General features: G+C 39.7%; 3 protein-coding genes across 5 annotated transcripts; 1 reads left to right on the forward strand and 2 right to left on the reverse strand.

Annotated features, from left to right (window-relative positions):
• Window positions 1-3,151: 3,151 nt before the first annotated feature.
• Window positions 3,152-5,993, reverse strand: CCT5 (chaperonin containing TCP1 subunit 5). The gene is made up of 3 exons (XM_022853456.2): window positions 5,688-5,993; window positions 4,867-5,019; window positions 3,152-4,677 (listed from the first exon to the last, which is right to left on the reverse strand). The coding sequence occupies exons 1-3, from the start codon at window positions 5,790-5,792 to the stop codon at window positions 3,313-3,315; spliced, it is 1,623 nt and encodes a 540-aa protein (XP_022709191.1). The 5' UTR covers window positions 5,793-5,993; the 3' UTR covers window positions 3,152-3,312.
• Window positions 5,994-6,299: 306 nt separating this feature from the next.
• On the forward strand, window positions 6,300-10,773 carry Smu1 (Smu1 spliceosomal factor). The gene is made up of 9 exons (XM_022853457.2): window positions 6,300-6,418; window positions 6,785-6,851; window positions 7,090-7,233; window positions 7,481-7,646; window positions 7,773-8,003; window positions 8,282-8,497; window positions 8,673-9,004; window positions 9,406-9,507; window positions 9,819-10,773. The coding sequence occupies exons 1-9, from the start codon at window positions 6,393-6,395 to the stop codon at window positions 10,068-10,070; spliced, it is 1,536 nt and encodes a 511-aa protein (XP_022709192.1). The 5' UTR covers window positions 6,300-6,392; the 3' UTR covers window positions 10,071-10,773.
• A 2,803-nt stretch (window positions 10,774-13,576) lies between these two features.
• On the reverse strand, window positions 13,577-22,580 carry LOC111272171 (uncharacterized). Of its 3 annotated transcripts, none has more exons than XM_022853458.2 (2): window positions 22,039-22,580; window positions 13,577-15,317 (listed from the first exon to the last, which is right to left on the reverse strand). In XM_022853458.2, exons 1-2 carry the CDS (start codon window positions 22,134-22,136, stop codon window positions 13,787-13,789), a joined length of 1,629 nt encoding a protein of 542 aa, XP_022709193.1. In that variant the 5' UTR covers window positions 22,137-22,580; the 3' UTR covers window positions 13,577-13,786. The 3 variants fall into 3 exon arrangements, with proteins under 3 accessions (XP_022709193.1, XP_022709194.1, XP_086829309.1); XM_022853459.2 differs by having other exon boundaries at window positions 21,927-22,577; XM_086973183.1 differs by lacking the exon at window positions 22,039-22,580 and adding an exon at window positions 21,501-21,776.
• Window positions 22,581-26,337: the final 3,757 nt, after the last annotated feature.

The raw sequence follows: 26,337 nt of genomic DNA on the forward strand, positions 1-26,337 counted from the left end.
GTCGATACCCAGCCAAAAGTCGCCGTGATGCTTTTGCCTGTGTCTTATATATATATATATATATATATATATATATATGTGAGAGAGAGAGAGAGAGAGAGAGCGAAATCTATATATTGCGCTGAAACAGCATGCATTAGACAGTAGTAAGAGAGAGAGAAAGTGCATTGAGATACCAAGAGGATAAACGAAAAGAATATATCAGTGTATCTGTGTACATGTGTATGTGCGAGATGTCTGTTCACGGTGATTCCGCGCGTATTCAGAAACATTTTTCAAATTGCGGAACAGTGTTTGCATGTTTTAATTATAACTATCACTTCCGCTCTCTGAGGTCGTCGTTGCCGCGTTCTGAAAATAGCCGTGTATGTGTGTATATGCAAGATGTCAATGTAGCCCTAAAAACAAATGAAGACCAATTCTGTGCGTTGAGAGGTACTAACATGGCAATTAGACATTTTACAGCAATGGATGCCGCTCAGACAATGAGACTACTGTAGCTGCTATCGCTTTGAATGCTATTGCGGTGACGACAACGACGACGACGGCGATGGTGATAACCAAATCAGTTCCAAACTGAAAATAGTTGATTATAGTAAATCTGATAATATACTTGAAAATGAACGTCACTGCTTATAAGTGCATACTATATGACAAAAATGAAGAGATTCTATCAAAATTCTTATCGTGATCATAATGAACTGTTTCGAGCTGCTGACTCGCACGCGTGCACGAAAAAGACGGAAAGCGAGAAGCGGAGAGCAAGACTTCCAGAGATCGAGCGCGGGCAGCACCATGGCAGCTTTGCTGCTTTTGTTACCCGTTGCTCAACCGTAGCCAGAAGGCTGGACGGACAAATCCGCGATTGGCACAAGCTGTTCCTACATAAGACTTCTATGTAGCTAGTGCTATGTAGCTGATCAAATCGGCACGATTTATTTCTTCCTCAACTACCGCTACTCGCGATCGTGCGACAGCTTGTATCGTATATGTAGCATTATTATTATGTTAAAATAACTAATATTACGTCATATTTCATTATTGTTTTTCTCTCGCATAGGGCGCGTGCGCTACCTCGTAATCTGTATTTCATGGAGACATTACTATTATTCAAGTAAAGTATAGAATGTAATTCATCAAAATAAACCAGCAACAGCAGCAACAAAGAACGCAATCGCACGTCGAGTAAAACCGAGGTGGAAAGCAGCATAGAGAATTTAACAGGGAGAAATAAGTACATCTTTAGACACATATATATATATATATACACAAAGCTGTAAAGGCTCTAAGAAAGACAGAATTATTGGGACTTTGTCAACGAACAGCGTAGGAAAAGGACTCTGTGAAACACGGCGAGCACCTGCGCAGCTTGTCAATAACGTTGTCCCATGGGTGTTATTGTACAGACATTGCATATATTATAAAATTATTATTATTATTATTGAAACAGAAATAGTATATATGGCCGGCTCTGGCTTAGCTGACTGTGAAAGCGACAGGTGGTATTTGGTGAAGAAGATCGGTTAAAAAATATCATAACTATTTTGTGAGACAAAGTAACAAAATAAAAGAAAAATTGTGGCCTGGTAACAAAAAGAACATTGGCAAGAACATTGTTAACCTCTTTGACCTGAAAGAGTTTAAACAGGCAACATCTCTGTCCACCAGAAAGCAAAATTATCAACAACTTGTGGAATTTTCAGTGGTATTTTTTTTTCGTTTTTCCTGATGTTTTTTGGCTTTTCATAACAAAATAATGGAAATAGCAGTCGACTATAGTAGCAACAGGTGGTGGAGGCGTTTATAGAGATAAGGGAGATATATATTCTAGAAGGCTAGAAGATGGAGACAAACAAACCAACACAATCAAATCTCCCATCCTGTCCTGCCCTTACTAATTAACATACGACAAAGATAACGATATCAACAAGAATACCATGAAAAATTCGAGCTCACTACAACAGAGGAAAAAAGTGGCAATTATGTTTAAAATAAATCCGATCTATTAGCCCAGCTGAAAGAACGTTGTGTCCTTACTCTGATGATGCTGTTGAACATAGAAAACAAGAGAGTTCAACCAAAAATGGGCAGTAAATGATTAATTATCTTTAAGCTGATTCGGCCATTTAATGAATTGCCATATGCACTTGGTTGTTAGTTGTAGTTTTAATTATAAGCGTTTTGGCACCATCATCATTTATTAAAAATGAATTCGAATCTTGACCTTTTATGCTAGTTATACTGCTTTCGAATCATAAGGTTAATAATGTGGCGACTACTCTAGGGAAATACAATAGCATAGTGATAGACATGTAGCCATTCACTGCGAATTAAGGAGCGCCCCTCTAAATCCATAGGTCTCCGAATGGCAGTGAAGATCCTCAACAGACTCTACCAGTTTCGATTTATAACGCAGATTAATAGATTAGTGCCAGAGTTAACATATATCGAATTTAGCTAATTTGGATTAATGTTTATATAGAACCTATGATTCAAACTAAAATGCTTCCTGCATCGAATTATTGTATCCGGTACTATCCTATAGCAAAGCTCAGGAAAACCTTTTCGATGTGAGTCAGCTTGCAAAGGAACGATTCACGCAATCAATTGTTAAATTGAGCTACTTTAGTTTGCCTAATTTCTGAAAAACCTTGTTATTTTGGATTATAATAGCCTACCTGACAATATAGGGACTGTACATAAGTAGGGTACCCCTGTCCTACCGGTTATCAGTGGACAGCGTAAAAATAAAATGGATACAAGCTCTTTAGAGGCGCAGGGAGCTCAAAAGTCAAATACGGAAAATGTCGTAATTAAGTCCTAACGAGAATCTGAACGAACCTTGGGGAGCACCCCATTGTATAATAACCTAACGGCCAACATTTTTCCACAAATATAAACATTATCATTCAAATATTTTACATAATAGAAAGTGCGTACTTAGATATGGAATACTTTAACATGAATAACATTGTAAAGCGCTGTAAGTTATGTTGATTTGCGAAAAGGCATTAGCAAGTAGAGTCGATCACATTAATGCCGATGACATGCGTATAAATTAATATAATTTTATGTTTAAATGGCCAGTAAAGAAATAAGAAATGGTAAAATCCTTACAAACGGCATTGCAGAATATAACACGCAAATGTAGTTAAATTAACCTTATTATAAAGGGTATTTATTTCCGTTGCCCATAAAAGACAATCTGGCAAAATAATATAATAGTTAGGAATGAAAGGCAATCCTTTGAGGTGCGTATGTCTTAAAAGGTTTTGCCTGCATTCTCATCAACGCTGATGAGGTCCTTAGAGCTCAGTCTAAGGGGTTGGCTGGCGAGTGAATATCATCAATTTTCAAAATCATGCGCACGAGCTGGGTTGCAAGCATAATCTGCTGCTTTTTCGATCCTAACGGTTCAAGGACATTTTGAACTTGCATATCATTAGTCCCAGTTTGGTTACAGTCAATTCCAAGGTAAGGCTTTTTTTCTTTGTTTTGACGACTCTTGACGCTTGTCAGCGTTTCGATGGGCGGTAGACCACTGTTTTCTGCTAGAGCCAGCGGAATCGCCTCAAGAGCATCAGCGAACGCACGGAATGGATATTGCTCAAGACTGCCCAAACAACGATCAGCTGCCTCGGCCACAGCAAGAGCACACGAAATCTCAGCAGCTCCACCTCCATACACGACACGTGAGTCACGCACCAAGTTGCGAATGACACAAATGGCGTCGTGAATTGACCGTTCGGCTTCATCTACAATCATCTTGTTGCCACCGCGGATGAAGATCGTGACAGCTTTTGAGTTGTGACACTCCTCAATAACAAGCATGCGGTCCTTTGTCGTCCCAAAGCTCAACTCCCGAACAATTCCCGCTCTACCAAGCTTGTCCGCGGTCAACTCGGAGAAGCGAGGAACAATTCGTCCACCGGTCGCAATAGCAATCAGCTCGATCTCGGGGCCACCAACCCAACGTACGGCTGGTAGCTTCTTTTGCAGGAGTAAATGGTTAGCCTCATCATCGAAACCCCACTGGCAAATAACGAGGTTAGCGCCGGTCGCCTTCACTTGTTCAACCATTTCGTCGAACTTCTCCGCTTCGTATTTGCGTAGGTTCTCGTAGTCCTCAACACTGGTAACGTCGAGCTTATGCTTTGTTTTGGGCTTGGGTGGCTCGAATGGGCAGGTCAGAATGGCAATCTTAACGTCCTTCAACTCCTTGGGCATTTGTGGATGTGACATATCTTTATCAACAATGACACCCTTCACTAGCATTGTATCTTCGAGCTTACCTCCTGATTTGCCCTCAATTTTGATTAATTCGAAATTCACATCTTTCCGTTCCGGGTCTGCAACCGCCATAACAGCATCGACCGCTATTTCAGCAAACTGACGGTGGCACTTGTTGACAATTTTCGACCCGAGCGTCGTCATTGCAACTTTCACGAGCTTTTCCCGGTCGCTGACAGGAAAAGACCCTGCAATTTTGTCGAGGTTATCAATCGCGCATTTGGCAGCCATGTCGAAGCCGTCAGCGATACGAATCGGGTGAATGCCCCTGTCCAATAGCTGCTCGGCCTGCTCGAGCAAAGCTCCCGCAAGCACGACAACACCTGTAGTGCCGTCGCCGATTTCGTCATCTTGAGATTGAGACAATTGCACTAAAAGACGGGCTACCTGTAAACGATACGAACGGTTAATGTACATTTACACAGCTAACTCTATGCATATCTTCAACCATCGACTTTTTTCTGCTTGCGCATAGATCATTGTTTGCACAACAACAATTTGGCATGATAATCATCTTTGCGAAACTAAGCATAGTGATTTTCTTGCGGTATTCAAGTGTGCGCGTATTTTCTCTACCTGGTGCTCGACGTCCATTTTCTTGAGAATTGTAGCTCCATCATTTGTAATGGTCACATCACCATCAGCTGAAACCATGAGCTTGTCAAGTCCTTTGGGGCCTAAGGACGTTCGGATCGAGTTAGCCACAGCCTTTGCGGCTAATATATGCGACTGGAATTACACATGCACGAAACAGACGTTTGTCAACTCTTTTATTTATTACATCCCACACTAGCTGCACAACAGGAATTAACTAATCACCAGGCGAGTTTTCCGTTAAATTTCATAGAGTGCTTAACGTTAAGTTCGGGTTAGTTAATGCTTTCAATTTAATGGTAATTCCCCTTTTTGTGAGAGGTACCCGTTGGTACTTTGATTAATAAACCGTAACTGTTTTAAATTACGTCTTGTTCGTTGGAAGACTATTTATGAATTAGTTAAGCTACAAAGCTACAGGAAACGTTTATGTGCCTGGGCAATCATATAATAAATGTTATTAATAGCTTAACATATTTCTTGCCGATGAATTAAAATCATATTGTTGTTACTATTTTTTTTATGTAACCGAAAAAACTTTTGTATTTTATTTGATTTCATTAGACACTTGCCGGCGTTATGATTTACCACCATATACGGTCATATCAATAATTAATGGGATTTCGCTACGCTTATTCCAGTGACTAGGCCCCTTGCACGTTACTTATTAAAACAAAGAACATTCGAGAACAGACTTTTACATGGTCTCACTGATCGCCTACTGTTTGCCGGCATTCGACTTGCAGACAGACTCATGAATGCGGCAAAAAAGTCGCACAATTAACACTTAATCATAACCCTACCTTAAGCGCTTCGATGCCTTGCAGCCGCTTTTTCTTGTCCTGGTCTTTGATAATGATGAACGGACGTCCGAACTCGTCGAACGAGAGCGTTCCAATCGACGACATGGTGACGTATTGAAGCAAATCGCGGCAGAGCAAAAGAAAATTGTTTTCAACAACTGCAAAAGAACAATCGTTGCTACCTGACCACGCGCAGCAGAAGAAACTCAGAATCAGGCCGCCTCTGGCTGTCGTGTTAGCAGCGTTAACGAGCTAGGGTAAAGAGTGCAGACTACACACATACTCCATATACAACGACATCGAATGATAGACACACCAACAAGCCCCAAACACACGACATCTAAGTACCTCTTCTACATAAACTACGCGGGCATCGCGAAGGCCTTTTGAAAGTTTTCCTCGTGTTAAGGAATGTGTCGTACCTTGAGCGATAAGGGAATCGTTTACTTAAATCCATCCGTGAAGAAAGCAGTAATGAAATAGATAAAAATGAGATACCATATAGAATGCAAAGACAGCCCTTAGTCAATCAAATGTTTTCACGTACTGCGTATATAAATTGAGAATGTTTTTATTATTAATAGAAGGAAACACAAACACAACTGGCCGACTGATGTACGACAATGGCCCGGTTTCGAAAATAGTTTGTCTCATTTAACGACACAGAACGATTCTCACAAACATAAAACATTTAAAGAAAAAACCATGGCGATTGAAATAGAGGCGGCGGAGTGAGTCTAATTACAAGATATCTTTGCTGCAATTTGCTTTGCGCATATAAATTAGCTTTCCAATAAATGTACATATGTGTTTATATCTCATAGGACGCGAATGTGACAGTTTGTGAAAAATATCGGCTATTTTGGTGACGTTTTATTTTAACAGTTCTTTTCAATGTCAGCGCTTCAATCATATATATTGGAAACTAAAATTTAAACTCGCGTACGGTCAATGATAATATGGCTGTAGTTCGGTTGATTTGGCTTTCAATTTTTTTATGCACGATTATTTAAAAGGTGCCGAGTGTTTATATTGGGGTTTCCATTGTGTAACGCGCGGACATATTCTAATATTAGTAATATACTGATGAATTTCAGCGTGATTCGTCTTATACAACAATACCTAAAGGAAAGCAATTTGCATAGAACGCTTCAAACACTGCAGGTAAATCATCACTGCATTTTTGTGTGCGTATAGATATTTCTATATATGGTTCATTCCAAGGAAATAATGTATAAACTTCCATATAAGATAATAGAACAATAATCATTGTCAATACTATATCTGAAAAAAGACCTTAGAAACTGAAATCTGTCAGCTTCGTGCTCCCAAGCATGTCAATACTGGTCTGAAACAAAAATTTCTGAGCGACGTTAACACCTTAACATTTTTCTGTGTCTAGGAAGAGACAACCATTTCGCTGAACACTGTGGATTCAATCGACTCGTTTGTGCAAGACATCCAACTTGGTCACTGGGATATCGTCTTAAAAGTTGTCCAGGGTCTCAAACTTCCCGACAGAAAACTCATTGATCTCTATGAACAGGTAAGAAATTTCATATGTGTACTTGTATTTTATTTGAGTGACAGAAACACCTTGTTTTAGGGAAAAAAAATAAATAAAGAGTAAACATTTTATTATCTCGTGTTGTCATTATAATCTCTTGTTCCAAAATGTTCGAATGAGAAATTAACTTCCAAATTCCAACTTGAGCAGATCAGTATTGAAGAGAGCACTTTTCGTAATTCTGTTTTCCTTCCATAGTTCTACAGTACAAATTCTTTTTTGTCAGGTTGTACTTGAGCTGATAGAGTTGCGGGAGCTTGGCGCAGCTCGATCATTGCTTCGACAAACCGATCCAATGCTGAAAATGAAAGCAGATGAGCCTGAACGGTACCTAGGCCTCGAGAGTTTGTTAAACAAGAGTTTCTTCGATCCACTGGAAGCCTATCCAGCAGGTACGCTTGTTTCTAGCACAGTAACTGCTAGTGATAGGAAATATTAAGGTATAGTTAAATGGATGCTTAAAACATACGTGTGAGTACAACTAGGCGTAACCTTACTTTTGGAAATATCGCTTTCAGGCAGTTCGAAAGAAAAACGCCGAGCCGCCATTGCCGCAGCTCTGTCTGGCGAGGTCTCGGTTGTTCCTCCATCGCGTCTTCTCGCCCTACTAGGTCAGGCTCTGAAATGGCAGCAACACCAGGGCCTTTTGCCTCCAGGCAGCCAAATCGACCTGTTCCGCGGTAAAGCAGCTATTAAAGAACAAGAAGAAGAGAAGTATCCGACGATGCTTGCCAAAACCATCAAATTCGGTAAATAAGCTGCTGTTTTGTAACAATAAGATACAGAATAACAGCAAATTATGTATCGACTGAAGTGTTTCAATTGTTAATACGATTAAATAGAACGATTTGCTTACAAAAATATTCTCGTTTGACACGCTTCTAGTGAGCAGATCTAACGAGAGAACTTGTAGTAGCGCGAGTGTTCCAAAGAGTGTACGTACGTTATCTAGAAAAGTGCTTGACGTTTCTGAAGAAGTCTTGTCGAATTCATTACTAAACATCGACCGCGGCCCGTCTATTCTAAGGTAAAAATCATGCGGAATGTGCAGTATTTTCACCTGACGGACAGTATCTCGTGACTGGTTCTGTGGACGGCTTTATTGAAGTTTGGAACTTCGTTACCGGTAAGATCCGAAAAGATCTAAAGTACCAAGGCCAAGAAAATTTCATGATGATGGAAGAAGCGGTCCTGTGTATGGAATTCAGTAGGGACTCGGAAATGCTCGCAACTGGTGCACAAGGTAAAATCTAACCAGATATTTACTTTGGAATCATCACGATAATACTAATAAAATACTAGCTATATATTATGATACTTTAATTCTGGCTAAGTGAGCTAATCACCGGGTTGTTGAATGTATCATAAAGAATAGTACTAAGATTTTATATGCTATCGTGTTTTCAACTCGGTCATAGATGGCAAGATCAAGGTATGGAAGCTACAGAATGGCCAGTGTTTACGTCGGTTCGAAAAGGCGCATTCGAAAGGAGTAACTCGTGTCCGCTTCTCCAAGGATTCTTCGCAGATTCTTTCATGCTCATTCGACCAAACAATTCGTATCCATGGTCTAAAGTCGGGAAAATTACTAAAGGAGTTTCGGGGTCATAGCTCTTTTGTCAATGACGTAATATACACAGCAGACGGGCACCATTTGCTAAGTGGTAGCTCTGATGGAACAGTCAAAATGTGGAGTATCAAGACAACCGAGTGTCTGCACACATTCCAAGCGGCTCTCGGAGCAGCTCAAGTAAGATAAAACATCTGAATGTTTTGTGTTACGACCGGTACTATTTTTAAGCATTGCCTTGAAAGAAAAACAATGCTCAGTATAGAACTACTTACCTATAAGTTGCTGTGTCTTTCTGTGTGTGTTGCTGTGTGAATCATTTCTTTCGATATGAAAACTTTATTGAAAGGAAGCGCATGAACCCTAAAAAAAATAGTTCTGATGACTTACTATATGCTCTTAAGTTCCTTTGCCATTTGTGTGACTTATAGACAATACAACGTACCAGAAACTAGAATGTCTTTTATCATGTTGTCCTTTGGAAGCATCTAATTTCAGCATAACGTTTTGCATGATAGTACTGTATTCTTATATAAAAAAAAACTATTTGTCTTACTTATACTGTCAATATTATTCTACAGGGAGCTGCGGTAAACTCGATTCATCTGTTACCCAAAAATCCAGAACATTTTGTGGTCTGCAACAGGTCGAATACAATGTCAATAATGAATACTCAAGGCCAGGTATCTTAGTCAATGGATTACTTACATTTACACATAGTTTATACTCGCAAGTTTCCGTCATATACTCAATGAAAAGGAAATTAAAAATTTTTTAAGGCACTGCCATTAGAAGCGGATATGATAAGGATCATATAAAGTTAGAATTTTTCATTAGAACTATTTCACATTATTTTCACATTTCTTTGTAACATGAACATCATATGTATAAGTGATAGCATGAACTAAGCCTTTTAACTATCTTGAAAGATTTGTGTATTTTCAGAAAAAAATTACTATTATTTTTGTATGTGCGCTTACTATGTGATTTTTAGATTGTCCGCTCATTCTCTTCGGGCAAACGAGAGGGCGGTACATTGGTTTCATGCGTCCTGTCGCCAAGAGGCGAGTGGATTCACGTAGCCGGAGAGGATCACGTGTTATACTGCTTCAACGTCGTTGGAGGAACTCTAGATCGAACGTTGGCTGTAGCAGATGGCGATGTCGTTGGATTAGCTCACCACCCTCATCAGAACTTGTTGGCGTGTTATTCAGACGACGGCCTCCTTAAATTATGGAGGGCCTAGGCGTTTTATCTGGCCAGACCTTACCGTAGTCGTCATATAAAATGTGGATTCATTAATGTATTGATAGGAAAGAATTATTTGAATATTGTATCATATTGACTATTGTTATTGACTTAATATTCATGTGTTTTATTCTTAATTGTCTAACTGATCGAATGAAGTATGTTTGTGACGAGGAAGATCCACACATGTAGTTTACTTGTAAGAGTATATGAAAATAAGTGTATTTGCTAACTATTAATTCGGTTTTCTCTTGCTAGCGAAAAATACGGAAAAAGTAAACTTTTATTGCATGTAATATAACAGAATTCGTAGTTTGCCCAGTATATGAAAGTGGATCAAAATGTTTATCAGATGAAAACGTCAAGATCGACTCTCTAGCTAAATATATACATAAGTTCAGTTATAATCCAATTTTATTGAGCGATTCAACATATCTATAATTTTGAAGCGCACAAACGTTTGTGGCGCCTTTTGGTTTTGACTTCTTAGAATCGTACATACATTTGGTAGAGTTTTATCAGAAGATTCTCCTATGCGAAAAACGGGTCTAGAAAACAGAGTAACTAAAAGAGAAGTCTGTTTAGAAATGTAACATACGTTTTGAGGAGTATTTGTTAATGAATATGGCTCGGAAAGAGTGCGAGATTGGAAAAATTGTAGCAAGAGTGATTAATAAAAACCTACGCATTTTTTTCTGTCACTTTGGTGTAATTGGTTGCTTCATTGATCCATACGATCTTTCAAATTCGACTGTAATTCAACAATTAACCGCAAATTAATTGTTTAACAACATATCGAATGCCTAATTTTAAATGTGATATCAGAATGACTCACGGCTTATGTTTTTGTTGATCTCAAGCGGTCCGTGAAAAAATATCCAGAGCAAGTGCTCCTAAACACTTTTACAAATTTATAAATTTGTATAATAATCAGGAAAAAAAATATATATATATAAATATATTTGTAATGTACAGTAAATAAATAAAAAAGAAATTTGAAAAGTCATCTGAATGGGGTGTACTTTCTTTGTTTTCTAAGACAAAGGTGGTGTCGCATATTTTGAATAATTTTGCAACCTTGTCCACCATTTCTTACCATTCTACCTGGTCGTGCGGAGATATTTCTGACAGGTTCTAGCGCTATGTTGCACTTTTTAGACAATATTCAATTTAATTTACAAAGTATTCGTCTTGATATATAAAATGACACATTCGGAGTGAAAGCGGTATGTAGGATGTCCCAAAATGTGGGTATATTTTAAGGAATTTAGGATATTACTTAAGGAATTACGGTGTTGTGTAATAACTACTTTTCCAATTGAAAGACTGAAGATGCGCTCTTGCTTATAATACTCATTTAAAGCCATTTAGTTAAAAGTATCGCACTCGCATGATGATGGTATCAATGAAATGCTGAAGTTTCAATTGTATAGGACACTAAGTCGACGTTCTTTCTAATACTCGTTGTCACACTAATAGATACCTGAAAACATTACTGCTTGTAGAATTATATCTGACTTAATTACAAAAACTTTATAGTATTATTTTGGACAGATGGAGCTTCTTTTAGCACTCCGCTAGCTTCATTAGCCTTAGGGTAGTACCAAATAAAAAAGCAAAGTCTTAACGCTTTGGTATTCCTCACCTCTAGTCATAATAGGAAAATTCTAAGTAATTTTTAAGCGACGATTGAATTTTTGGAACCTAAAATCGTGATCATTTGGTTCGTTAATAGTGGTTATTTTTGATAAACGGGCTTGAAATGGGTATCGAAAGAATAAACGGATTTCGCCTATACGCGTATGTTTTTCAGTAACTTTTATATGCTCGATCGAGGCAGTAGTTCTCTATATATATATATATCCATATATATATATATATGGTAATTACTAACCGGGAAATTACGCTCTGTCGAAAAGGAATACCAATTGCCTTATTGCTTCATTCATCTAATAAAAAGGCTTCGTGCTCTTGTAAAGCCACTGGTTGATAGCTTTCAGGAATGTCTGTTTCTGTATATATTAATCGATCAATTCTTATCAAATCTCGACTTGATGCCTGCATGCTTACTAGCTTGATGATACGCTTTAGAAAACGATATCGAATGATGTCATTCATACATTCTTAATCCACCTAATGGAATTTACATTTTTATTCTTTTTTTTGTTCTATAAAAAAAAAGTTAATTATCTTTTTCGATTACAGTCTTAGCAAAAAAAAACACACCACGATTTTTTAGTGTATCACACGTTTCATTCCTTTCTTTATTTACACAAGTTGATTGGTAAAAATTTTACTTATTTACAACTATTCTACCATTTAATTCGTCACCGGGTTACTTTTGACACCAACGATCCCTTGCATTGCTATCGACGGTGTCTGTTTATGATTTTGTGGTGCATAGCCATAAATGCGACACCGGAATTTGCCGATATTAATTTGTCACGCTTGTCTCTATATTTGCCATGATAAACTCATTCTCGCAAGTAACTCAACGCAAATTAAAAATAAACTTCTGCCATCTAAAAGTATGAATATGACGTTCGGATGTTAAGAGCTTCGACTCTACTCATGCACATAGCCAAGTGGAATCTGGGAAGCTGCCGTTATGAATAACTGGCAAAATATATTTGAAGTTAGGTACAATGAGTCCTTAACAAAGGCGTCTTTTTGCTGAGCGTGTGCGTTTTTGTAATTAATGATTAAAAAAAATTCTTTACCATTATGTATTTTTTAATGTAAGAAGATGGGAAGCACTGTTAATAACTGTTTGCGATTCTTTTCACTTTTATGCTGCCTTACAGCGCTCCCTGAAAATTAATTTACATCTAACTAATCAAAACAGAATTACACGTCAATGGTCGAATGACGCGCAATTCGCGGTAATTGTCATGACCTAGACAAAGAATTTGTCAGGATACCATTCTCGAGAGACAAAAACAATAACCCCGGGAAAGAATCGCACTTTGTGAAATACTTAGAGGCGCGTCAACGGATAACCAGTCTGCAGTGAATATTCCCGACTGTGCTTAAAATCGTCTGACAGGTTATTGCTAAAGGCAACTCACCTGTTAAAATTATGCAAAAATCTATGTTGAATCAGAAGGTGTGCTCGAAAAGCGTGCACTACTGTGTGCACTTTTACCGGTTACGAAACGGTCACTTTTATATTATCTTTATCTGTTTTTTATTTTATCATGTATAGGTAATTCTAAAAATTGATCAAAGAAAGGTGGACTTTTGTGCTCAATAAGTACTAGCTCAAGGTTTAGTAGGGAGCTGCATGAAACGGAAATCTAATGGCATTTTCAATTGTATAACCTTGTTAGTTTTAGTAAGAGTACGAACTATTACTACGGCAGTCATCCAGGAGAAGGCTTTCAGCATAAGTAGTCCCAAGTCAGCCTCCTGGAAAAACTTGCGAAAAACAGACAAAATCTAGAGAGACTACTATATATCTATAACGTTGCGAGTATAAGCCGAAAAACAGGATTATAAAGGCAATTATAAATATTTAATGAACTAATACTTTTTTAATAATTTATTACTAATAGAAGTACCTCGTATATAATATATGTATACGTAAGTCACTTCAGTTAATAGTTCCTTAAAACCGATTATTGAAAAACGAATTTAGAATTAATTAGCGCCTATATTATACGCTTAATTTTGTTTAGCGTTTTTAAAAAAGTACCATCAAAACTCATTCAAGGCTCAACTTCGTTTCATTTCGTCAGCCAATGCCTTTCGGCAGCATTTACCGAAAGTTCGTCGTGCTGAATCCTGGTTCAAGTCTCCTGGTAGTGCAGTAATCGTCTCCACACGAATTCGGTTGGCGTATCGGGGTCCCAAAAAGGGAATGCTCCTTCTATTGAAGGTTTGAAGATCAATCACCTCGACAGTAGCCGGCCCAGCAATAAGGACCTGCCCATTAGAATACGCAATAGAGTGACCGTTTTTGAGCAGAGGAACTGGTATCGAACCCAGCAATTCGGTGCCTGTTTTAATAAGCACCTCTCCAGCTCGATATATGATTGCTTTACCTCCGCAGACACCAAGTAGTAGCAAATCAAGTGATCCCGGCTCGACAACGGTCCATTGATCTCGTAGACTCTCAATTATGGGATTTGTACCGTAGATGGGCTGCTCATTATCATTTAATTTGACCTCAGCTTGCATAATGAAATCTAGAAGACCAGGCTTGTATCGTCTTATATACATTCGGCGAATCTTTTCCCGCGACATGGCAATCCCCATAAATGTACCATCGTCCTGTAGTACAAATATTTCCAGCCCTATCCAGAGGAAGAGGTCTCGTTGAAAATGCGCTAGTCCAACATCACCTCGATCCCCATAGTCCAGCGGTGTAGCTAGTTCACGAAGGATGCGCCCAGTGGAGCAGTCGATCACTTTCACCTTGGAGTCGTCCAATACTGTAAGATGACCATCCTGCATGAAGCACAGATTGTCCGGCAAGTGGCCATACCAAACGGCTAAATGTGAGTTAGGGGCCATAAGTGTGTGCTCTTCGAATCGATCGTTGGAGAAACGAAAACACAAAACCTGCGAAGAGTCCATTGACTCGACCGACCATGCCCCAAAAAGGTACATGTTTGATTCAGCTTCATCGCCCCGCGCCAGCTCATCGTAGACTTTAAATATGGAATCCATTCGACGGCTCGGATCATGCGTAACCCAACGGTGCAAATGTTTCAATACGTTTGGCCGAAATGGCCGCATTTCTTCGGCTAATAGAACATCGGCGAGGCTCATAATATCAAGTTGGGTGAAGTTGAGAAAAACGTCCGACCCAAGAAACGATAGAACGGCCACACCTTCAAGTAGGAACTCTCTAAGTGGCCGAGAGAGATCTTCAAGAAGGAACTGTTGAGCAGCGATGTACAAAGGAACGGCTTGGTCGACACTCATCACCATTTCGTTTCTTGTGTAGACCCAATCAAGCATAAGCTTGAGAGTTTCCGAGTCAACTGGCAATTCGGCTTCTCGACGTCGTGACTCGATAAACTCACTATTGCTTACCAATGTACGAAAATAGTCCGAGGCATCAGCCAACACAAACGAATGCACAGCACGTCGACCGCCATCCTTGCCCGCAACAAGGCAAAAGTCACTTGGAAGAAGTCCATCAGCGTCCAATGCCACTTGGAGCAAGCGATCTCCTACAGCCATTTTTCGATTTGTAAGACGGATCGAGTACATCGCCCTTACTTTGTTAACAAACTCACTGAAATGAAAACCGCAAAAATGCAAAACATTATTGAATGTAGCAAAGAAAAATATCACATGTCATATATAATAATACCGACTTTCCGTACGAGTATTTAATTACTGGATCAACTAAGCCTCCACATTTTTTTACAAAACGTTGCTGTGAACTACCCTTTTCTCTTGATGCAACTGAAAGCGTGAAGAACGCAGTAGTAACCACTATAAATAAATGCAATAACGGTAAACGCGCCTATATAATTTAACCAAGTGCTTATCAGTACAAGCTTTTATATGCCAATACGTTTATAATACACATAACCTGTATAAATAAAATGTTTTTTTATTCGTATGCCAAAAGACTAGTCTCCTGTACAAACGCATTTGGCAAACACCGGTGTTTTTCAAAACCAATTTTATGCAAGGCTTTGATGGCTTAACGCTTTATTAGAAGTTCGTTAGTAAAAGTTTCTATTATATATGTATTTCACGTCTAGCAAATATCCCTGTGTAAATATGCGGTGTAAATTCATCCACCAGTCAGTTCATTCTTTGTGTCAATTATCATTACTTACAGCTGGCACCGCCAGCTAAGCGGTGGATATTTTCCCTCAGAATGCAAAATGCAAACTAAACCCACTGTAGTGGATTTGTACAATGAGCAGCTTCAGGAAAATTTCGCAAAATTTTCAGTTATGATATAATGAACGATTTTTCGTTTGGGTACAACTGCCATTTTTACCCTCATCAGAAAGACCTCATTTAAGCATATATACATAACTACTGAATATGGTTTTAGGTGCAATGTCCTTACTAGTAAAGGATATGCTCATGAGTATTTCACAAATTATAATTGAACCTTCGAAATTCCCATCATCTTAAATAGCTGCAATGCGTGGTATGTTTTTTTTTCAAAACATCTCCTAAATAAACGAAGTCTTTAACGTGCACAGAAAATAATTAGAAGATCTGTTTTCCCATTTACAAAAAAAAAAATACAAATGATTAGTTAATTCGTGACGCACTTGTTAATGAAGATGTGCGCCCTACAAATTCAACGGCCACATTGATATATGCTTATTGTTTTCGTTAAAGATGCCAACGCCGGCCATGCATTTTTTCAAGTAGAGAGCTTAAAATGAATAGAATTGTTCAGCAATTTGATATATACTGCTATAACTTTACGATGAGGTGTAAAAAGGGTTGTCGCATGCGATCACAGTTGCAATCATTACAATGTGTATTCTTGATGATAATGATAGTCCAACTTGAATCATGCATAAAACTTTAAATGTTAGATTTTACAACTGTTAGGTTATAAGAAAAAGAACTCGGTATTGTAGAAAATTGAAACCTCAGATTTGGGTACCCAGAATGATTGACAAGCTGCCACAAGACAACCGAGCTCACAAAAAAATTGTTTAGTGCAAAGGAAATTGCTGTCATTAACGAGTCTATGAAATAGAATTGAGTACAAAGCTTGTTCAAGCTGACCGAGAAAATGGGAGTCGTATTTTGAAGGACTGGATAGATAAGAAAGACCAAAAGCCGTTCTAACGCCTAGAATCACAGTTGCCAGAATTGGCCCGAGTCTGGGCTAATTCTGGGAAATCGGACAGGTAGCCGCAGTCACATTGTACTGTGGACATTGAAGGAACGACCCGAATGGACGCGAGCATCCCAGCTTTTAGGTATCGTATTGTTGTCAAGGTGTCATGGCTGACGGATAACACGCTCGAAAAATTGGTCACTAGCGAGCTAATAACAGCACTGAATAAGTTGGCGTGAAGGAAATGAGAGCAAATGCCGATGGAACCAGCCCGCGAAGTGTTGGAGCACAACTCTTTTACGCTAGGAAACGGTTATACTGCTAAGTTCTACGTTAAACGCTAAAAAAAGGGTAGAGAGCGGAGACAGCGATCAAAAGGGCTGAAAAGATAGGAGCTATTACCACCAAGAACCAAGCGAGTAAAAGCTACGTAGTTCTGTTCCGAAGTCTAAAGACTTCGGTTGACCGCAATGCTGAAGGCGTGGAGATTCCGAAGGATATAAAAAACGGCGGCCACAAGCCAGAAGTCAAGAAGGGCAAACAAAGAGAGTCTGGCTAAACGCATCCAGGAAAATGCTTAATTGATCCAAAAGAGGTTACCCCACCGAAGCTAGTTACGATGGCTCTTCGAGAACTGTACGAAACAGCGGTTATGGAGGAGATTGGCAAGGCCTTCGTGGAGCAGCTCAGGAAGAAAATAGAAAACCTCGAGATTAACTCATCGAAGGAAAATCGGTTCAAGACATGGAGGGAAATCATTCACCTTTTGAAACGGGAGGCTGACCTCCTGTGTGCAAAGAGGTATTTCAAGATGAAATGGTATATGATATATGTTAACAATAAGCTACAACTGGTGGAATTTTTGACACCTTGCTGGGGACAGTAGGGATGGAAAAAATGGCAAAAACATTTAGTGCCGGTGCGGAACTAAGGGATGTATGTCCAAAAACTGCACGCAGGATAGTCCCACATTCTCTGCATGCAAAGTGAAAGGACATTAAGCCAACTTAATTTCTTGTTCGAAGCCCAAAAAGTGTATCAAAACTTTGAAAAAATCGAGACTTAGAAGGTCGCGGCAGCGACACAAACTTCTAGAGTTACGATTCGCACGGCAGCGTCAAATGATGGATAAAACGGAGCCAACAGTCACACCCAGAATAGAAAGAAGCATCGCACAAAGGAGGCTACTTAGGAAGAACGGGAAATCACCATTCACCAGGTAGATGAGACGACTGGAGAGCAAAATCAACAACACCTTTTCGATCTTCTCCGGGTTCTCCAAGTCAACCTCAGCAGGTATCACGGTGCACATGACTAGTTAGAAAGCTTTGCCGTGACGTGGAAAATTCACAACTGCCTGACAAGAGAATTTGACAAGGAGTTCGCTCCCAGGAAGAAGACGAATGCGACGATGTCGGGATAAGGGTCTGCAATAGAGGGTTTAGAATTAATTCAAGCTTAATAAACGGGAAGTTCGCCTGGACAGCCACAGATAGGGATACGCTATACTGCAGCTACAAGTCCCCTAACGTGAAATAGGGACCACTTTTTAGACACGCTGAGAGGAAGCCTGATGAACCGACAACAACGAAAAGACACGGTTGAAGGCTATGGCGACATTGTAACTAACGTAGGCAGCCGCCGAATGAGGCAGTAACACTACGCATCAACGTATGCGGAGCTTTTTTAATGAATTGTTTAAAAAAACTTGCACATGGTAAACGAGGGCCGGAATGACAGGAATCATTCCTGGACCTGACCCTGTGTGGCAAAGGAATCGCTGATCGCATCACGCGCGGACGACTGAGGGACGAAGAAAGATCCCTCAGCGATCACTGTAATCCCACCTTTAAAATAGCAGCACACGTAGAAGCAGATGCGAGGGAAAACTCTGAGATACGCGAAAGATGATGCGCTAAACAGTTTAACTGTAAGAAAGTAAAAACAAAGGAATGTGACGACCTGCAGAATCTCGACGCAAGAGACATTATGGGTGCAGCACCGAAATCGCAAATTGGAATGAGAACTCGCTAGAAACCTAAGCACTAGTAGAACTGTACGATTACAAAAGCAAGAAAGAGCTGCATAGGGCTAGGCGACTATAACAAAAACATTAAAAGGCAAAACAAGAACTCGACGCGACGCAACCTTGGAAAAAGACCGTGGCGCCTACAGCTCAACAAGCTCACGACGCATGCATTAATATCAGAAAGCAGTTTCAAGTCCGCATCAAATAGAGAAAAAAGTAAAAATGGCATGCGAAAAGGTCAAAAGGGATATATGGTTTTTCCTAATACCAAATTGCTATTAAAAAGATTGGATGCACACTGACACTTCTGTTGGCCGATCTTTATGGGATTCCATTGTTCTGCCCTTCATGCTCACTCTAAAGAGAGGAAGATGCCGAAAGCAGAACTCTACTTCCCAGAAGTAATAGAACAGGAGACCATCACCGCGGCAAATGAGTATGACTCACGGTAAGGTGCCAAGGCTAAATGGTATCTTACCGGAAGCAGTATGAGCCCTGCAAAAACACAGGCCGAGCACTTTCCGATATGTAATTACCAAGTTACTAAGAAGTCGATTTCCACGACGAAAGTGGAAAAAAGCGCGTCTTGCGCTAATTCTGGAGCCGAGAAAACCATTTGAAAACTTCAGATAATACAAGCCTTCAAGTCTCAGATAATACAAGCCTTCAAGTCTACTAAGTACTGCCGCCAAGGCATTTGTGGCATTCGTTTTAAGAGACTGACGGCGGAACTATAAGAAAAAAACATTCTATCGGAGGAGCAGTATGGCTCTAAAAAGGGTTGGACGGATAAGTTGGTTTTATCAGTTGGACTATATTAGTGAGCGTTCTGAAGCGACAAGGGATATCCTGTTACTTACGCTGGATCATAGCGGGCTATTTCAGTAACAAGAGGATCGAGTTCAACTTGATTAAATAAGATCTATAGCCCAAAGGAACCACGGACTTGCCGTAGAGGGCCATTCTGGGGCTGATATTGTGGTGCCTTGGGTGCAGAAATTCTAAGTGCCGGAAAAAGTCAGTACCACTGCCTACGCCGACGACTTAATGGTGGTTGTTGCCACAATAGCGCCAGAGGAGACCGAGCACAAGGCAAACACTGCATTTGATCGCGTTTTGCACTCGATGAAGGAAAAGAGCTTGGCGCTAGCCTCGGAGACGTCTGGAGCAACACTGCTAATAGATCGAAGGAGGTGTAGAAAAATCAGTCACTTCCGATGGTAACATCATTGCCTTGAAGAAGGAAATCAGGTATCTCGGAGTGATCCTTGATCAAAGGCTGATTTTTACTCCGCATGTCAACTATGTAACTAGAAGGCAGCCAATGCGATCAACCGCCTGTCGAGGATTATGCTGCGGGTTGGGGATGCAAACTAAGGCCAAGACGGCTGCTGTCACCTGTTGTGAAATTCATCATCTTGTACGTCTGGCCGATTTGGCGAAAGACAAGTTTTCGGAGTGACTAGAATCACAGGACTCTAAGGAGCGCTCAGCGACAGCTTACGATTTGCACTTGTCGTGGATATCGTACAATTTCAGCAGAAAACAACCGCACAAGGGAGCAGACACTTTGCATCAGGCAGGAGGAGTGGGCATCAGCTGTCGCTGTGGAAATCACTAGCCCATACTGGACTGACCACTAAACAGGGGAGCTTATTCTAGGTATCGTGAACTGGACTAATACGGTTGAGTACTGAAGAGTACTTGTAGAAGATCGGCAAGGCAAGCTCGCCCGAGAGCTTGCTGTGCGATTTCACTGACAAACAGCTTCCTGAAATGGCGGTGATCCAAGAGATCAGTAACAGTCTTCAGACTCCGGCTCCACAGCGGTTCACTGCTGATAATATCCTCCCACTAATATTGAAAGGCACTGAGAAATGTAATGCATTGTCTAGTGTCGTGGAAGCTAGGATCAGAGCTAAGGAGGACAAAGGGTCAGTAAGAGAAAAAGCTGCAAGAAGGACAAGATTAACTTCCCAAGAAGTGGGGGTCATGGAGTCATAGGTCCTCAGCTATGTTAAGCAGTGGCGTCAAAGGTGTTTAGGGCTGTGGTAGCAGACCAGTGTGACGGGTACCCGCGGGGAGGAATGGAGGCCCTGAAGCAACATGAAAGCAGTCCTAGGGCTCCATCCCCTCAATCTAGAAATCGAAGCATAGACTCTTTAAATGATGAACATGTTCCACACTACCCTCGGGTTTTCGGACTAGCGATTTCGCGGTTGGTCTTGTTAAACAAGAAGAAAAGATTCAATAGAAAGGCGATGTCAGTAATCCTTAACTTAAAAATTATACGCTTATCGAACGAAGTGGATCTCAGATCCCTATTCACTCAAATGCTTTTGTAAGCTATCACGCACTAAGTTCAATGTATGCAGAGGCCTAAACTAGTAACATCTGGTTCTTTCCCGTTAATTAAAATGAAGGTATAGTAAAAATCTCGATGAGTGTCACAACTACGAATCTGTCTCAACAGTCCGCCCAAAATTTGTTCTCCATGTTAGTCTACGGCACCTTGTAATTTTCAAAACAAATCGAAGAAAATAATTTGAAAATACAGTTTAACTACGAGGTACATCACATATTTAAGAAGAAAAAGTTCAATTATACAGGTAATGTATACTAACACATTAGGATGCTTCACCCTGATCCCGGTAAGTGGTGACGGCCTACAGTGAAACGTTAAGTGGAATAGGAAAGAACCGACGTTTAAAAAGTAAGTCCAGATATAATCAGTTGATATTGGCTTTGGACTAAGCGGTTTAAGTTTTCGACGCAAAATCGAAAGTGAACATGTTAACGGAATCGCGCTTCATCATTAACTCGGAAAACATTATGTAACCACATCGCTTACCGCCACCCCATTTTTGAGCAATAATTAATCAAACATCGACATCGATGTTACAACTCGTATTTATGCCAAGCACATTCCAATAAATCTTGCATTAAATTTAGCTCAAGCTTATAAAGTAATCGGGTCGTTAACTCAAACCGTAAACCGTCGTTCATCGTAATATATCTATGCTTGTGTGCACTGGTACATTTTCACTTACCTTCGTAAATTATATAGAATCGGTTAGCAGACGAAACGACGAAAACCCAGATATGAATCACAGTTCACAACAAAGCTAGTTTATCACTCTCTCTTTTATGAAAATTACATACCAAATATAATTCAGGTACCAGCTTTTTGATGTGAGCGACAGCCGAGTCACGCGCAAGGATTCTAGGAATACTTCAACTGGAGTCAATGTATCAATCATACAGTGGCACACACGATGGCTGGGCTGACCCAGCCAGGCGATTAGGAGAATAGCATGTCGATCTCCTATATATCTATTACCGGGGTCGAACGAGTGAACGGACGGAGCAATTGTAAGCGCTTACCGGAGAACGAACGGTGGCGCGACAATAGGCGGTGGCAACGCGGAGAGGAATCGTGGTGAGGTCAATCGCGCATGCGTCTCAGCAGCGCCGAAATGGCGCGCGAAGCTTAAGAGATCGCTGCGATGTGCATCGATCACTTCAAACTTTAAAAAGCTTTAACTAAAGCCATTTCATCGCACAAACGGAGCATAGGTGTGTAGACCGTTAGACGAAAACCAAGAGGAATAAAAAGCGGATAGCTTTTCGATATTTGTTTATATCAATGTAAGTACAACGCCATCTAAGTGAGTAACCGCAAGCACGAAATAATTTAGTTAATGAAATCAAGTTTGGAGTCTTAACACAAGCTGTAATGTCACAGAAACAAAGGCTGTTTAGGCAGCTTATACAAGAGCCTTCGCTGATGATGATATAGGTGTTCAAATCTTAGTATGGAATGTATGACACATGCTTTAGAACGCTCCTATGGCTGTAGCTACTGAAGAGCATGAAAACTCAAGATTCACGCTTCATATCTTCAACTAAGTTAGGATTATTAAAGTAGCTTGCAGTTTAATCTACTTTCTATCTTTCCTTAGAAAAAAAATAAAGATGTAGGTAAACTTGCTACCGCAAATACTGTCTAGTTATATATGCATATCAAATAGTTTCTTAAAATATCGAGGAAACAAAATTACTAAGGGCTATGTAAAAGTACGTCAGCCTTTACTTTTCAGCTTAACCTTGAGTGGTCTACTGTAGAGCAATTAATTTGGTGGAATCAGATATGTGTATCGTGTGGATCAACCGGAGAATTAATCCTCTCTGCGATCCATGATTCGGATGAAGGTAAAGATCGACGATTATTTTGAACCCGCAAGGATACACAGCAGGAATATTTAGACAGTGCTAAAGCTTCAGCTTAAAATTCGTAAATTGATGCCACGAGACCGGTTGATCTAATTTCAATTCTCGGCGCCTTCCAATCGTGGTCAGGTTAAATTACGAGAAGGCTGAAATCGCACAGTGAGAATGAAACTTGTCAAACCTTCCAAATGCGATCAGAGCTAATTACAACTACCGCTTTTCAAATAGAAAGAAAATCATGGTAGATTATTGAGATGTACGTTACTTCAGATGCGCATTATCTACACGGATGTACCAAACAAGGACAGCAGAAACATGTAACTCATATAGATCTAACGATGGGCGGGAAATTTTATAACAAACTATATAATCTTGTTTGAAACCTACGAGTACCCTTATATCGTCAATCCTGACTGCTTAAGTTTGCGTAGTCGAGTAATCCTATCGGTCCAGTCATAAGAAATACCATTACATGTTATTAAGCTAAACAGAAGCTATTTAAGTTCAATGACTCAATAGAAACATGAACCCGTGGATACCCATGATGATGCAATGATCACGTGTTTATGTACTAAAGTTAGATATACCTGAGGATTTAGGTTCGAAGGAGAACGTTGACAAAACTGAGGAGCAGCCGCCTTAATCAATCAACATTCATTCACAACCATGTGGTTAGACGAACGATGTCCAAATAGAATTAAAATCAATTGAATAGACCAATATGGTCATTCAATTCCTTATGGCTATATTAGCCTTCTTTCACTTTCGTATCAATGATCGTTAAGATCGTTACAGTAATGATATATTCAAATCCAATTTAGCCGATTAATCCGTTATTCAGCGACGCAGGTCAAAATTTCGAATGTATTAATAAATTCTAATGCAGCTGTGCGTGTGATTTGCGGTAGCGCTAACTTACTCAGTGAGTGTCGTGACGAAATGCCTTAAAAAGAAATTAAATATGATATCAAATACATACTATATTATGACTATAACCATAATCAAAACATGCCCTGCTACCATGGCATTGCGACTTCCCGAAGCCTTCGCTGAATTCATTAAAGAACATTCTCCAGGCGAAGTCATTAATCATTTCTACAAAATCCGAAGCACGTATCACTACCAGTGCCGGACGAGAAGACTTTTCAAATAAAGCTTGATTCTCTTCGAAGTATTAAGTGCGTTTTGATATTGTCAGAGGTTTGAATGCGATAAGAAATGAGAGCTGATATACCACCATCGAAAAAGCGGAAGAAGCTCCCAGCATTAAAAAAGAAAATAAAGGCTGCCTTTTTGCAAGGGTAAGCGATTGGAACCGAAGGAGAATAAACGAAGATAAATAAATAAATAAAAATAAATATTATTTAGATTAGTATTTTCGTTTAGTGGGAAATATCATTCTAATTATTTGTTTAGTGAATCATATGCTTCTCGTTCTGACATATCAAGATTGCGGATCGCGATAACAACAGCAGCAGCGGCTGCGACGACGCTATTCAGTCTACTAAATCATTATGTAGAATTGAACACGGCCCATCGATGTCAGGTGTTTTAGAATTCTTAAATAGACTACTAAGCTGATCCATTAGATGCGGTGTTTTGACAAACGTTTATCTATTATCACACTATTGGCCTCTAGACATTACTACATCCGTTCCTTAGTGGTGGACTTACGTTGTTTTATTTTTGGGGCAACATATGGTAACGAGCACGAAATGATCGAGAATGATTCCCGGTTTTGCCACAATTAAAAAATGAGTAATTAGTACGCCTACGCTTTCTCACTAATTTAGCAAAATGGTTTAGAGTTTCAAAACTTTCATGTGAGCCATCTAACGGTTACCGCAAACGAAATGAACGGTTCAAACGTCAGATAACCTGAAACAATCACACAACACGCGAAGTTATTTTGAAAATAGCATAATGGGGTAAGCCATGGCCTCATATTCCTTACTGTAATGCCATAAAAAATAAAGTAAAGGACGAACAGGGAGAGTAAAAAATTGAAAGTCTTTATGCTTCCGTAGGCTCCTGCAGGTTTATCACAACGCGTCATGCACTCATTTTTTCGAAAATAATACCACCAAAACTCGTTTTAGAAAAAGAGAATTTCTAAGTTTCTTTTTCTAAAACGAGTTTTTCATATTCAGTCTTATACACTTAACTGCACAACGAGATATACGTTCTTTCTAGGCTATTTTTGCATTGCATGTCAAATGTTTGGTTTGTATTTGTTTGGCAAGTACCTCAAATATGAATGACCTCCCCGCCTCGTTCAAGAATACAATAGGCTGTTAGCAATCCTTTTGGTTCTGTTTAGTGCATCGTGCGGCCTGTCTCTAATTTTTCCGAAGCTGATGCTCTGCACAACTCCCGCGGGGTCTAACCAAACCCCCTGTAACTCTGTGTACGTTATGTGGAGCATAACGGGCACGTTGTTACGACTAATAATCGAATGGAAGAGCACTGAATGCAAAAATATCACCAATCTTAGAGTAACCGTCGCAAAGTTAAGGGGTAGCTTTGATGCGTGAATAATAACCACGGGTAAATATCTATAATATATAGTGGCACACATATTGCCTAGACTAAAATTTCTTCTTTTTGGTTCTAATTCATGTAGTTTATAATTATTATTACTACAGTAAGCGCTATTATTTGTGAAATTAACTTGGCAAAGTAACATTATTGAGTCGATTAAAAACCTCCACCGATTAAATCCTTGACTTACTCCACATATTCCTGGACGATTGCGGTAATCCGCGCTGTAATATGGTTCTTTAAGGTGTTAATAATGTGAATTGTTGTCGACATCACCTGCATATGTAGGCTCGCCTTCAAGCTCATATAGTTTAGTTGGAAAAGTTGATGGTCATGGCTCACTTGCGGCAATATCTACGATCATTTATATATATATATATATATATAAATATATATATACGGTTTATACATTCAAACTTTGCGCATTTGAGAAAAATTTCGAGTCGAAAAATTTTATTACTTACGATGACATTGCGATGCCTCATTGTAGAAATTGGATTCTTCAGTAAAGGGCCAGTCGCACTTCAGTACATCTGTATTTTATTCCAGCTATTTGGTCATGACGATGTTAGGCGCTTAATTCTATATGCAAGTCTACATTTGGCCTTTATCACACGAGGCGCATGTTTCGACAATGTTTATGGACCCGGAGTTTGTCTTGCTCGAGACCCGGTTTTCTCTGGATATGGG

The sequence above is a fragment of the Varroa jacobsoni genome, unplaced genomic scaffold (assembly GCF_002532875.2).
Source record: "Varroa jacobsoni isolate VJ856 unplaced genomic scaffold, vjacob_1.0 contig01726, whole genome shotgun sequence".
Classification (NCBI taxonomy): Eukaryota; Metazoa; Arthropoda; class Arachnida; order Mesostigmata; family Varroidae; genus Varroa; species Varroa jacobsoni.